The sequence below is a fragment of the Saimiri boliviensis genome, chromosome 7 (genome assembly GCF_048565385.1).
Source record: "Saimiri boliviensis isolate mSaiBol1 chromosome 7, mSaiBol1.pri, whole genome shotgun sequence".
NCBI lineage: Eukaryota > Metazoa > Chordata > Mammalia > Primates > Cebidae > Saimiri > Saimiri boliviensis.
The window spans coordinates 120,916,292-120,929,542 of NC_133455.1; the positions used below are offsets into that span (position 1 = coordinate 120,916,292).

General features: G+C 36.0%; 1 protein-coding gene across 14 annotated transcripts in view; it reads left to right on the plus strand.

The window, feature by feature from the left end:
- ERC1 (ELKS/RAB6-interacting/CAST family member 1) overlaps positions 1 to 13,251 on the plus strand; it is a 515,798-nt gene that overhangs the window by 205,076 nt on the left and 297,471 nt on the right. For all 14 annotated transcript variants that reach the window (XM_074403327.1, XM_074403335.1, XM_010345058.3 and 11 more), the window contains 2 exons: positions 972 to 1,112; positions 7,660 to 7,853. In XM_074403327.1, the coding sequence (XP_074259428.1) occupies positions 972 to 1,112; positions 7,660 to 7,853 (335 nt within the window). The remainder of the gene's footprint in view (positions 1 to 971; positions 1,113 to 7,659; positions 7,854 to 13,251) is intronic.

The window sequence follows — 13,251 nt, forward strand, 5'->3', positions numbered from 1 at the left end:
TACATTTGGAGAAATAGTGTGCTAAAGATAAGAAAGTTGACAGATAAAAGCAATATGCAAAAGGAAGAAATTTTATGTATAGCAGCTATCGAAGAAAACAACAGCTGTTAAATTAGGTGACTTAACATATTTGATCTTGTTTTGGAGAATCCTGTTAATGTGATGTAAATAGCAAAGATGCCTCGTGCTATGTAATCAGATGATCATAATGCATGAGCTTTAGCATCTTTCTCTGGATTTTCTTTCTAATATCTTTAGGAAATGTTATGCAGGTTTAAATTCCTAATATAATTTTTCTTCTAATAGGGAAAAAATGTGTTTTTTTTTTTTTTTTTTTAAGAGACCATGTCTCACTCTGTTGCCCAGGCTAGAGTACAGTGGCATAATCATAGCTTACTGCAGCCTTGAACTCCTGGGCTCAAGGGATCCTCCTATTCAGTCTTCCAAGTACCTAGGACTATATGTGTGCACTACCATGCCAGCCTAAGTTATTTATTTATTTATTTATTTTGTGAAGACAGGGTCTTGCTATGTTTCCCAGGCTGGTCTTGAACTCCTGGCCTCAAGTGATTCCCCCTGCTTTGGCGTCCCAAAATGCTGGGATTACAGGCATGGAAACATGGCATCTGGCTGAAAAATATTGTATGTTTAAGTTAATGTAGCTACTGAGGTTTGACTACTTAAATTTACAAAACTTGATCTACTTTTGTTTATATTGTGAGAATGGGTATGTATTAACAGAACTCTTTAAATCACCATTCAATTGGTATTTCTTGAGAATCCATCTTATTTTTTAAGAGGTGAAAGCTAGAGCTAATATTGTTTTAGATTTCCTGAATTATCTTGAAATGGAAATATATCAGTATTTGGTAATGGAAAGGAAATGACAGCCACCATGATAATAAATATAAAATTCAAAATCTCTATTTTCTTTATAGTTAGTTATTCTACATGTGTGTTGCCTCTTTTAGGCTTCACTTTTGGATCTGAAAGAGCATGCTTCTTCTCTGGCATCCTCAGGACTGAAAAAGGACTCACGGCTTAAGACACTAGAGATTGCATTGGAGCAGAAGAAGGAGGAGTGTCTGAAAATGGAATCACAATTGAAAAAGGTTAAAGAAAATTTTTTACATTTTTTTTGCTTTGCTTTAAGAGCATAGTAGATAACCTTAGGGGGTTTATAAGGAATAATTTACCAATGGAGTAATAATCCCTAGATTTAAAAATACCATTTATGCCTAAAGTAATTCTCTTAGCATTCTCATTCTACTTTATTTTATTCAAGATAATCCCCCAAATCATAGAAAATCGACAGTTCAGAGAAAGATAAAAATATGCAGCTCCCTTGTGGGTAAAATATGAGACGACAGTGTGAAAATCTCAATTACCTGATACTTTTCTTCCATTAGAATCAGGCTTCTGCCAGGCGCAGAACTACAAAAAAGATCTTGATAACTACAAAAAAGACCTTAAAGACTTGAAGGAAAAAGTCAGCCTATTGCAAGGTGACCTTTCAGAGAAGAGGTTAAGCTCGCCAGAATATAATTAGTTTGCTTAATCATTGCATTGTGTCTGTTTGTTATTGGTGTTTATATAATGCAGGTATTTTTCAGTAGAACAAGGCCTGTGGATGGAAGGCTTAACTTTAACTCAGTATTTTAAGGATGATTATTCACTTGTTACGTCAGCTTCTTTTGTCCAAAGGTGATATTTTATACAATTACAGGCTCATGCCTGTAATTCCAGCTTCTTGGGAGGTTGAGGTGGGAGGATTACTTCATGCCAGGATTTGGACACCAGCCTGTGCCACAGAGTGAGACCCCATCTCTTAAAAACAGAAAAAAAAAGGCTGGGCATGGTGGCTCACACCTGTAATCCCAGCACTTTGGGAGGCCGAGGCGGGTGGATCACGAGGTCAAGTGATTGAGACCATCCTGGTCAACATGGTGAAACCCTGTCTCTACTAAAAACACAAAAAATTAGCTGGGCATGGTAGCACGTGCCTGTAATCCCAGCTACCCAGGAGGCTGAGGCAGGAGAATTGCCTGAACCCAGGAGGCGGAGGTTGCAGTGAGCCGAGATCGTGCCATTGCACTCCAGTCTGGGTAACAAGAGCGAAACTCTGTCTCAAAAAGAACAAAAAACAGAAAAAAAGAATAAGTAAGAGTGTATTTGCTAATTTAACCTATGGAGTAAGATCTGAGACTCAGAACAGTTATTAAATATCCTGTTTCAGATTTTATCTCATTATGGAGAATGTTAATTTCCTAGCATTTTTTTAAAGACAGGGTGCATATCGTCAGAAAGTTTTTTTTTTATTTGTTATACTTTTAATTTTCATAGCAATTTATTAGGCCTAGAATTTTGTTATCTTCACCTTCTACATTAGGGTCTATTTTTTTGCTTTATAGTTTCTTTGTAGATTTATGTGAAGGACTAGTTGGCATATTTTCTTCTTGGAAACTATTACTTGTGTATTATTAGTGTTCTAATTTATATTTATTCAAAACCCTGTGCTTATCATTGAAATTTTTAAAGTAAGATTTATTCTCAGTTTTGTTTGGAATAGGAAATGACTGGTTTTGAGGTAATGATAATTGAAGTCATTTTTGACCTATTTTATAGCTTAAGAATTTATATCCTGTATCTGAATGTTTGCATTCCATGTCTTCAACATCAGATAATATCCTCAGAATATATTAAGGAAAGGATTGAAACTCAGCTTTTGAGTTATCAAATTCTTATTGTCTTTTTTCTTTTTTAGAGATGGGTCTTGCTCTGTCGTTCAGTCTGTAGTGCAGTGGTGTAAGCATAGTTTGCTGTAACTTCAGACTTACGGATTTAAGTGATCTTCCTGCCTCAGCCTCCCAAAGAGTTGGGACTACAGACCCATGCCACAACATTTGGCTAAGTTACAAAAAAAATTTTTTTTTTTTTTTAACAGAGTGGTCTTGCCATGTTGCCTGGGCTGGTCTTAAACCCCTGCCTCAAAAGATCCTTCTATCTTGGCCTTCCAGAGTACCAGCAGCAAGGCCACTAGGCTCAGCCTTGAGTTAACAGAATGTTTAAAATGCTTAATTGTTTTTTTTTTCTTTCTACGGTGAAATATTTATTTCTAGACTCTGATTTTTTTTGTTGTTGTTGAACCTTTTTTTCACCATTTTAACCATTAATTTCCTTTCCCTTGATTATCCTACTCTTAAACCATTTTCACTACTTTTCTTTGTTCTTTTCTGCCTGATGCTTCTGTCTTTAGCATCCTGTAGTAGTGTGGGGCCACTCATCCAAGCCAGTCAGTGAACTAGCCAAGTGGTACATAAAGTACCAGTTGTAGTTTTTTCTGGCTTTTGTGGGAATGACATTTTTATCACCCAATAGATAAATGAATATATTTAACCTTCTCGTTTCTCCCTTCCTGAAATAGGAACTCTATTGATTTTTTTAAGATTTTTTTTAATGACATTTTTATCACCCAATAGATAAATGAATCCTTCTCATCTCTCCCTTCCTGAAATAGGAACTCTATTGATTTTTTAAAATGATTTTTAAAAATTATTCCTCTCCAAAGTATATTGAGGTTAATACAAAATAGAAACGTTTCTTTTAGACCAAAATCATACTTTGGGAAGTGTTTGCATTTCTGCTGCCTTTGCTTTGTTTTGTTCTTAGTGAGTTAATTCATTCAGGACTGCTTCTCTTTCCTTTTATTTCCACCCTGTTACGGCTTTTAGCCACACCGGTTTAGGGTACAGTTTTGCTAACACATTAAAATATGTATCTGCCAGTAGAGTCTTGTATAAAGGCCATGCTTAATAACTGCATTTTGACAACTGATGACACCTGAAGCAAAAGAAATTGGTCAAGAACTTCATCTTGAAAGTAACTCTGTTGCTTCCACAAAGCATTTAACAAAATGTACATAAATGTTTCTCTTTTACTTTAGGTACTTTGAATCAGAGATTGCCTAAGTATATATATTTACCCCTTTAATATTTTTTGAAACCATTTTAAGGGACTAAATATGTTTTGTTGTTTATTGAATAAGGGAAAAAAAAACTTGTCTTAGTCTTTACTTTCTCATTAAATAGGTTATGTGGTAAAAAGGTTGATTTCTATGGGAATACGATTATCTGCATGGTTTTGTAATCTTACATGTTTTACTATGACATGTATGAAATACAAAAGAACAAAATCTTTGCCTCCAGTGTATGAGTACTGCGGTTTTAATAATGTAAAAGGTAGGTATTTTTCAGAACAAGGCCTGTGGATGGAAGGCTTAACTTTAACTCAGTATTTTAAGGATGGTTATTCACTGTTACATCAGCTTCTTTTGTCCAAAGGTGATATTTTACACAATTATTTAATATTGTTATTTCACTAACGTTTGTAGCTTTTGCTTTTGAATGCTCTTGACCTCACGTTCTAAAAGCAAGGTGTATAGATTATCTGCATTTTTAAAACATATGTTAACGTACAGTTAGAACTTAATGGATAAGAGAGGGGAGAGGAGAATGAAGCCATGAAATGAAATAACTTCATCCAGAAAATACCTTTCATGCTGATACTGTGATAAGTGACTCTATGCACAGAAGAAATGCTTGCATCTTGAATTAAATGTCATATTCCACAATTTAGAAATCCATTTTATTTTTATTTACTTTTTTTGTGACAGAGTCTCACTCTGTTACTCAGGCTGGAATGCAGTGGCATGATCTCGACTCACTGAAGCCTCCACCTCCTGGGTTTAAGCAATTCTCATTCTTCACCCTCCCAAGTAGTTGGGATTACAGGTGTCTGCCACCACGCTTGGCTAATTTTTCTACTTTCTAGTGGAGACGGGTTTTGCCATGTTGGCCAGGCTGGTCTCGAACTCCTGGCCTCAGGTGATCCACCCACCTTGGCCTCCCAAAATGGTGGGATTACAGGCGTGAGCCACTGCACTTGGCCTAGAAATACATTTTAAAGGGATGTTTATAACACTGATTTGAAAAATGTGCCTTTTTTGGAGTTTGTATTGTAATTTATAAAGTTGTAAGGATCTTTAAGGTGGTTTAAAATTCTTAGAATTTTATTTAAAAGTACAAATGAACTCAGCAAGAGTTAGATGTAAACTACTCTGATAAAGAATTTGTTGTAATAAAGGGAAGGGAAGGTTTATAGTAGCTTTGATTTTCTTTTCTAGTTTGATTTATTTTGTCTTTAAAGATTGTCATTTAATATTCTTTTATTATCTTTATTGTTATTATTTTATCATTTTTTTGTAGAGGCAAGGTCCCACTATGTTGCACTGGCAGATCTTGAGCTCCCGGGCTCAAGCAGTTCTCCACCTTAGCCTCCCAAAGTGCTGGGATTAGAGGCGCGAACCACTGCACCTGGCCTCATTCCATATTCTTAATCATCTTCCCGGCTACATTTAGTCTTACATTTATATTTAATTACTGATTAATATCTCTTCTTCCCATTTTTTCTTTTCCTACCGTTTAGGCCTATGGGCTGTTTTACATCAAATGGAAACTAGCCCACTGCTTTTTGCGTATTCATTTTTTCTACAAATAGTTAAGTTTTTACTCTGTCAGTTACCACACTGGGCACTGAGGATATAATGGTGGACAAAACAGACCTGTCCTCTAACTCATATAATTTATAGCATCTCTCAGGAAGATAGACACTTAAAAAGGTAATTGTAGTAAATCACATCGTGTGAGGTAAGCTTGTATCAAAGAAAACTTAACCTAGGTCAAGGTCATGGAGTACCTCCTAACAGAAGTGACCCTTTCTAAGCTGAGACTTCAGAGTAAGGACTCACCAGCATGTATGAAGACCCAGAATGCTGATATGTAGTAGTTATATTTGTGGAGTTATAAATAATATATTTATAGTCATATATTTATAATAAATTATTAGAAATCAGCATTATCTCAGTGACACTAAATGGCCGCTGGCCTTCACGTTTGTTTACACAGTCATTTTTTTGCCCCTACATCAAGTCTCCTCCTATTGCCTTTTTCATCACCTTCTTTCTTTGTGGATACCAATAATTTTCTCAGTTACTTCTGCTTTTGTTTGCATCTTCAATCTGTTCCCTTTTGTTGTCTCTTCCCTTTATGTGTAATATGATCAGCTTTCTATTGAAATATTTCCTGATCTTGGTACTCCTTATGCTGTCTTCCCTCTCTGCTTTTCTATGAGATGTACTCTATAGCCACCTTCTGCCCATGAAAGATTGACTGCTACAGGAGTTTCTCTTCTACAATTAACAACTCAAAAGCTGGCAAATCATGTGAAACAAGTGATTTTAGACATTGGACAGCATTCAGTGCAGAACAGTGATCTCTTCTTACCTTCCAAACTTAACATATGATTTTTGTTTCTTAAAATATACTTCGTGTGTTGATCAAGGTTAAGGGTTAGGGAAGTCTATATTTAAGACAGATAAAAGATTGTTTTTTCTCCATGTGTGAAGCCTTAAACAAATGAACTTGAGAAAGGACTTATCTTAAAAGTATAGCCGTTACTTTCACCAAGTGTTTAGCACAATTTACCCAAACATTTCTTATTTACTCAAGGTAGTTTGCTTCAGAGCTTTCTGAAATATTTCCTAAGATTATATATTTTCTCCTTTAATATTTTTTCAAACCATTTTAAGGGACTAAATATATTCTGTGGTCTATTGAATAAGAAAAAACAGCTTTTGTCTTCTCATTAAATACATTCTGCATTCCAGAAGAAAAGTCAGGTCTTGAAAATTAGTTTGTAATTATTGAAACTGTTTTGTATTCCAAAATGCATTAACAATATTAGTTGACTTTTATAATAGGATCCTGAAGAAAAATTTTTTTCTCAGATCTTAGTATGGTTCTTTAAAAAAATTATTTTAAATATATATTTTTTCTAATAGTGATAGGGCCTTGCTGTGTTACCCAGGCTGGTCTTCAACTTGTGGCCTCAAGCAGTCCCCCTGCTTGGGCCTCCCTTAGTGCTGGGATTACAGGCTCAAGCCAGTGAGCCCAGACTTAAGTGTGGTTCTTGATTTCTGAATTCATTTGTTTCTTCCATATTATTTTGTAAATTCTCTAATCTTTGCATGAGGGAGGTATCTGTGTAGTGGTGGTAGCAACTATTTTCTTAACCTAACTCACATTTTTATGGCATCACACCCACAGTGTCTGTATGGTTCTAGATGTCCAAGGCTATGTGATTCACACAAGTTAGGTAAAGCAGCATATAGGAGATGGAAATGGAAGTTAGTCTAGTGGGAATTAAGTCTCTGCACTGATCTGGCTATCAGATCAGCAGTGAGTCCCTGATGTTGCCTTTTGATATTATCTTGGAGAGATCAGTAACAGTCCAGTGACTTGTTAGTTTGTCTCACTAAATTCTGAAGCATCTTTTGGCTTATGATGATTTTTAATCTAGTAATATTCAGAGATGTATTATTTAAAACAACTAATCTTTTTGGAACCTAAGATAATTCTCCATTTTTTACTAATATTTTTCTGTATAATACTTAAGCAGATAAAAACCTTATAAATTGCAGACTAGCTGTTAGATATTTGATAATATGGTTCTTAAATTGGAATATAAATAGTTATTTGGGATACGGTTTGCCCATTGCCACTTGTGTGTGTCTGATAGGATTGAAATGCTTTTCTTTGTTAGGCACATGAGGCAGCGTTGGAAGCCAGGGCCAGTCCAGAGATGAGTGACCGAATACAGCACTTGGAGAAAGAGATCGCCAGGTACAAAGATGAATCTAGCAAGGCCCAGGCAGAAGTTGATCGACTCTTAGAAATCTTGAAGGAGGTGGAAAATGAGAAGAATGACAAAGATAAGAAGATAGCTGAGTTGGAAAGGTAAGAAAGGGAAGCTGATTGGGACTCATGAGGTTAAAGTATGGTTTTATAAGTATATGCTTTTGAGAATAGACTTGTTCAATGTATCTGACTCTGAATTTAGGTTCTTGAGTCCTAGCTATTAGCCGCCTTTTTTCTAGGTCAGTGTACATTCTTTGTTGCAGTATCTAAAAGGAACATAGAATGGGAGTAAATTGGGAAGCTATGGACTGCAACATCATTGATTGGCAAAAGAGAAAGTATTCATTAATTTAAAATTTGTGTTTTTACTGGCAAATCAAGAAAGGACAAATGTTTACTTTTAAATTTCTTCATGTAATGAAAAAATGATCCTCAAGCATAAGAAGTTAATCTTTTATCACTGATTGAGACCTTCATTATTGAGCTAATGCTCCTTTGGGATTTTTAGACTTTTCAGTTTTTATTGTTGAAAAGCAAGCTGTTACATCAGTGCATTAGATCAAAATTAGGAGGAGAGACACTTTGAGGACGATTTAGGAGCCTTGGATGTGTTTTTTATGAAGCTGTCTCTTACTTGGGATTCTTCAAAATATTCTGTGTTTGAACACATCTAGGCAGACAGGTATCTTTCTTAGAAGTTTTGTGGTGTTTTTTCTTATTATTTTATGCTAAAGCTCAAGCATGTGCCTCTTCACCTCTTCTTTGACACCATATATTTAACGTAAATTTAAAAGTGTGCAGAAATAGCTCTGCTGGTAGAACTTTGTTAATTACCTATATTCTGAACAGCCAGAAAGACTGACAGTGACAGAACGGTGTCACTAATCTTCATGGCCTTTTGGGGACTGATCCTTAAGAATATTTTTTTTTCATGCTCTTGAAGGCTGAGAAGTATTAGAGTACTTCCATAAATTTTTTACTAAGTTTTGAAGTTTTGGGTTGACTTGATATGGTCCTCTGAAGTTATTTTTTTCCCATTCTACAGTCATACACTTTTAATTTTCAAGAAACCAAAACTAGGCTGGACGTAGTGGCTCACATCTGCAATCCCAGCACTTTGGGAGGCTGAGGTGGGTGCATCACCTGAGGTCAGGAGTTTGAGACCAGTCTGATCAACATGGAGCACCCTCGTCTCTACAAAAAATAACAAAAATTAGCCGGGCATGGTAGCAGGCGCCTTTAATCCCAGCTGCTCAGGAGGCTGAAGCAGGATAATTGCTTGAATCCGGGAGGCAGAGGTTGCAGTGAGCTGAGCTCACATCACTGTACCCCAGCCTGGGCGACAAGAGTGAGACTCTGTTTCAGAAACAAACAAAAAAAAGAAACCAAAACTATAAAGTCTACCTTCATAGCCCTTCACTGTATGGAAAGTGTAAATTACATGGGCTGATTACCTGCACACCAAAATATGAAGGATCTTATTTTGGTATTAACTCTACTCATTTTCTTCAGTTCTGGATAAGATATATGGATAAAATTCTTTAAGTCAGAATTTTAAAATTATCATTGCCTCAAGATTTGATTATGTGCATTTTTTATATCATCATCTCTGTACTGCACTCTCCCCCACAACACACACATGCCACACCCTCACCCCTTACATACTTATGTGAATACATGCCTCTCTTGGCTTTTGGAAAGGCCTAAAATCTGCAACAGTACTGCATAGATACGAAAATTAGAGTGCTTTTGATTGATTAGTGACTTTCCACTAAATATATTTCACTAAAGAAATTCCTTGAATAAGTTTTATTTTATGGTTTGATTTCTTGTATTAGAAGTCTACAGTTGTAATTATTGTTTGCTATTCCAGGCAGCTTGCTTGAAAACGCTTTTTATTCATTTTGGGTGCCAATATTGATTTTGGGAGATGGATGTGAACAGAAGGAGATTAAGAAATAGGACTAAGTCTGTATCTGATATCCAGAGCGCACCAAATAGCAATTTTTATTAGCCACTATATTTCTCACATTTTTAGAAAGAGTTGTAAATGATCTACTCTTTCCACAGAATGTAACTCTTTCAAAAGTTGGAAAAAGCCCTTTACAGTTCTGTCCTCTGGCCCTATAGCATTATAATTTTGTTTTAGGATTTAACACAGTTTTTTGGCTACTGGAAAAAAAAAGAAAAAGGAAACAGCTTTCATAACTCAGCTTTTGCTACCAGCTTTGAATTTGTGACTTGGTAACACAGTTTAAGATGTTGAATCATAGAATTTGTGAAAGTGATCTAGCATAGCATTTTATGAAAGAGGAAACTGAGACCCAGAGAAGTTATTCCTGAAGTGACACAGTGGTTGAGCGAGAGCTAATAGAATGGGGCTTGCAAATTCCAACTCAGTTTTCTTTCTGTTCTGCCAAGGTTAGTTATGTTCTTTTTGGACTTCTTGGCAACTGTTATGTGAAGGCTTCTTACTCTTAGGTGATTTATTCTTTTATCCCATCTAGACCCAATGTCTTAAGCAGAAGTGGCTATATTTAGTATTATGGCTTGCTTACAAACTAAGGTAGATTTTAGTTTCACTTATGCCCTTGAATGCCATTTTTATTAACTGAGCTCTTCTTATTTTAGGAGATAATCAGTGCGTTCTGTGTCAAAGACAATTGGAATTATATTATACCTCTTGTTCCCAGATTTAGTACTGATTTGCATGTGTGTGGCTTCTGTGTTTCTTACTAACCATTTGCTTCTTATGTTGTCATTCCACTATTTTCTATGTTTGTGTCTGACTCCCTGTACTTTATCATTTGACTTTCTTCATTTTTCTTTTTGTCTTATCATGGTCCTGTTCTATTGGGGTTTTTGGTGTCTGTGTGTTTATATGTGTATGCTTCTTCTGCCCCTTGGCCATGTTACTTCTCCGAAAGCCAATCTCTCGAAAATTGTACCCTCCGCACCAGGTTTCTGTCCCTGTACCATCAGGGGGTTTTGTTGTGGACTTCCTGGGAAAGTGAGTATTATATAAGGCTATAGTCTTAAACTAGAGTGAATTGCTGCTGCTGCTCTTGCTACTGCTGGGGCTTGCTTGGAATTTAGCTTGATCAGAATTAAACAACAACTGATTTTATGTCAAGTTGAACTGTACCTCTTTAGGTATCCTGATTTCTGATAAAAATCAGTCTGTGTTTGTTCTGATAAAGTTCTGATATTGCTAGTTGTAATTGTTTTCATCTTTGTTTCTAGCCCATCTTTTATTTGGTTGTTCTTATGCTGGAATACTCTTTAAATAATAGTTCCTCAACTAATGTAACTGTAGTGCCACACTGTAGATTCTGCATGTAGAATTAATGTCTTAAGGATGTTCAGCAATCTACTAAGTGCAAAAATAAAAGCAGACTGTTAGAATAATTGAACTCAAGAAAATCCTTAGTATTCTTTTCATTTTATAGTGCTTCTTATATAAGGATCTCCAGTATTAAAACGTTCAGATTATATTACAAAGGATTCTCAGGCTTGTTCTTTGTGATCTAAAGAAATAAATGAATAATTTCTTCCCATGTTGGCTGTTACAGAAAATAGTAGTTCTTGTCAGAAGATGATTTAGTGTTATACTACACCCTTGACCCACTGCAATTTTAAATGGAGGGTTGGGGAAGCCCACTAATACATCTGTAAATATAAAACATTTTCCCCAATTAAATCTAAGAAGTAGTACTTATAAATTTATATTCCATACTGTGGTGCATAGTAGTTGGAATTCAGTGAGAAGCAGAATTAGTAGGGTGTGTATATATATATATACACACATACACACACACACACATGCGCACACACACACACAGAGATAAATACATATATACACACACACAGAGTCATATACAAACACATACAGAAGCATACATGCCTACACATATTAAGATATTTATCACAGAGAAAAAAATCTTAAATTGTGGGGTTGGCCAGGCAAGACTGAAATCCCTGTGGAAGGCTGTCAGGAAGAGATGATGATCATGAGCAGGGTGGAATCTTTTGCAGGCATAGCCAAAGCTGTGGTCCACAGGCAGAATTTCTTTTCTCTCCTGGGGAAACCTCATCCCTGTTTTTAAATTTTTCCAAAGGATTCACTTATGCCTGTTGGGATTATCTAGGATAGTCTTCCTTACTTAAATTGATTAGAGGCTTTAAGTATGTCAGCAAAATACCTTCACAAGCACCATGTAGACTAATATTTGATGGAGTAACTGGGCACTGTAGTATAGCCAAGTTAGTATTTCAGAAAAGTCATCATCTGGTGGTTCTGGATGCTATAGAAAAAACAAACAAACAAGAGCTTGAAAAGTCATTAGAAAAGTAGATAAATTTAGATTAGCCTCAGGAACCCTGAATGTAACTGAGAATTTCTCTCCTAAAAGGAGTTTCTGTTTAGATTAATAAGGAGTAGGATTTTCTTTGGTATAATTTTTTTAGATTTTTTTAAAATTGTACTTTAGGTTCTGGGGTACATGTACAGATCTTACATAGGTACATATATGACAATGTGGTTTGCTTCCTCCATCCCCCCATCACCTATATCTGGCATTTCTCCCCATGGTATCTCTCCCCAACCTCCCTACCCCGCCGCTGTCTCTTCTCTAGTCCCCCGCAACAGACCTCAGTGTGTGATGCTCCCCTCCCTTTGTCCATGTGTTCTCATTGTTCAACACCCGCCTATGAATGAGAACATGCGGTATTTGATTTTCTGTTCTTGTGTCAGTTTGCCGATAATGATGGTTTCCAGATTCATCCATGACCCTACGAAGAACACAAACTCATCATATTTCAAGGCTGCATACTATTCCATGGTGTATATGTGCCACATTTTCCTCATCCAATCTATCATTGATGGGCATTTGGGTTGGTTCCAGGTCTTTCTGTTATAAACAGTGCCACAATGAACATATGTGTGCCCGTCTTTATAATAGAACAATATATAATCCTTTGGGTATGTACCCAGTAATGGGATTGCTGGGTCAAATGGAATTTCTATTTCTAGGTCTTTGAGGAATTGCCACACCATCTTCCACAATGGTTGAACTAGTTTACACTCCCACTAACAGTGTAAAAGTGTTCCTATTTCTCCGCATCCTCTCCAGTATCTGTTGTCTCCAGATTTTTTAATGATCGCCATTCTAACTGGTGTGAGATAGTATCTCAATGTGGTTTTGATTTGCATTTCTCTAATAACCAGTGGTGATGAGCATTTTTCATATGTTTCTTGGCCTCATATATGTCTTCTTTTGAAAAATGTCTGTTCATATCCTTCACTGACATTTGGATGGGTTTTTTTTTTCTTGCAAATTTGTTTTAGTTCTTTGTAGATTCTGGATATTAGCCCTTTGTCAGATGGGTAGATTGCAAATTTTTTTTCCCTTTTTGTTGGTTGTCAGGTCACTCTAATGATTGTTTCTTTTGCTGTGCAGAAGCTCTGGAGTTTAATTAGATCCCATTTGTCTATTTT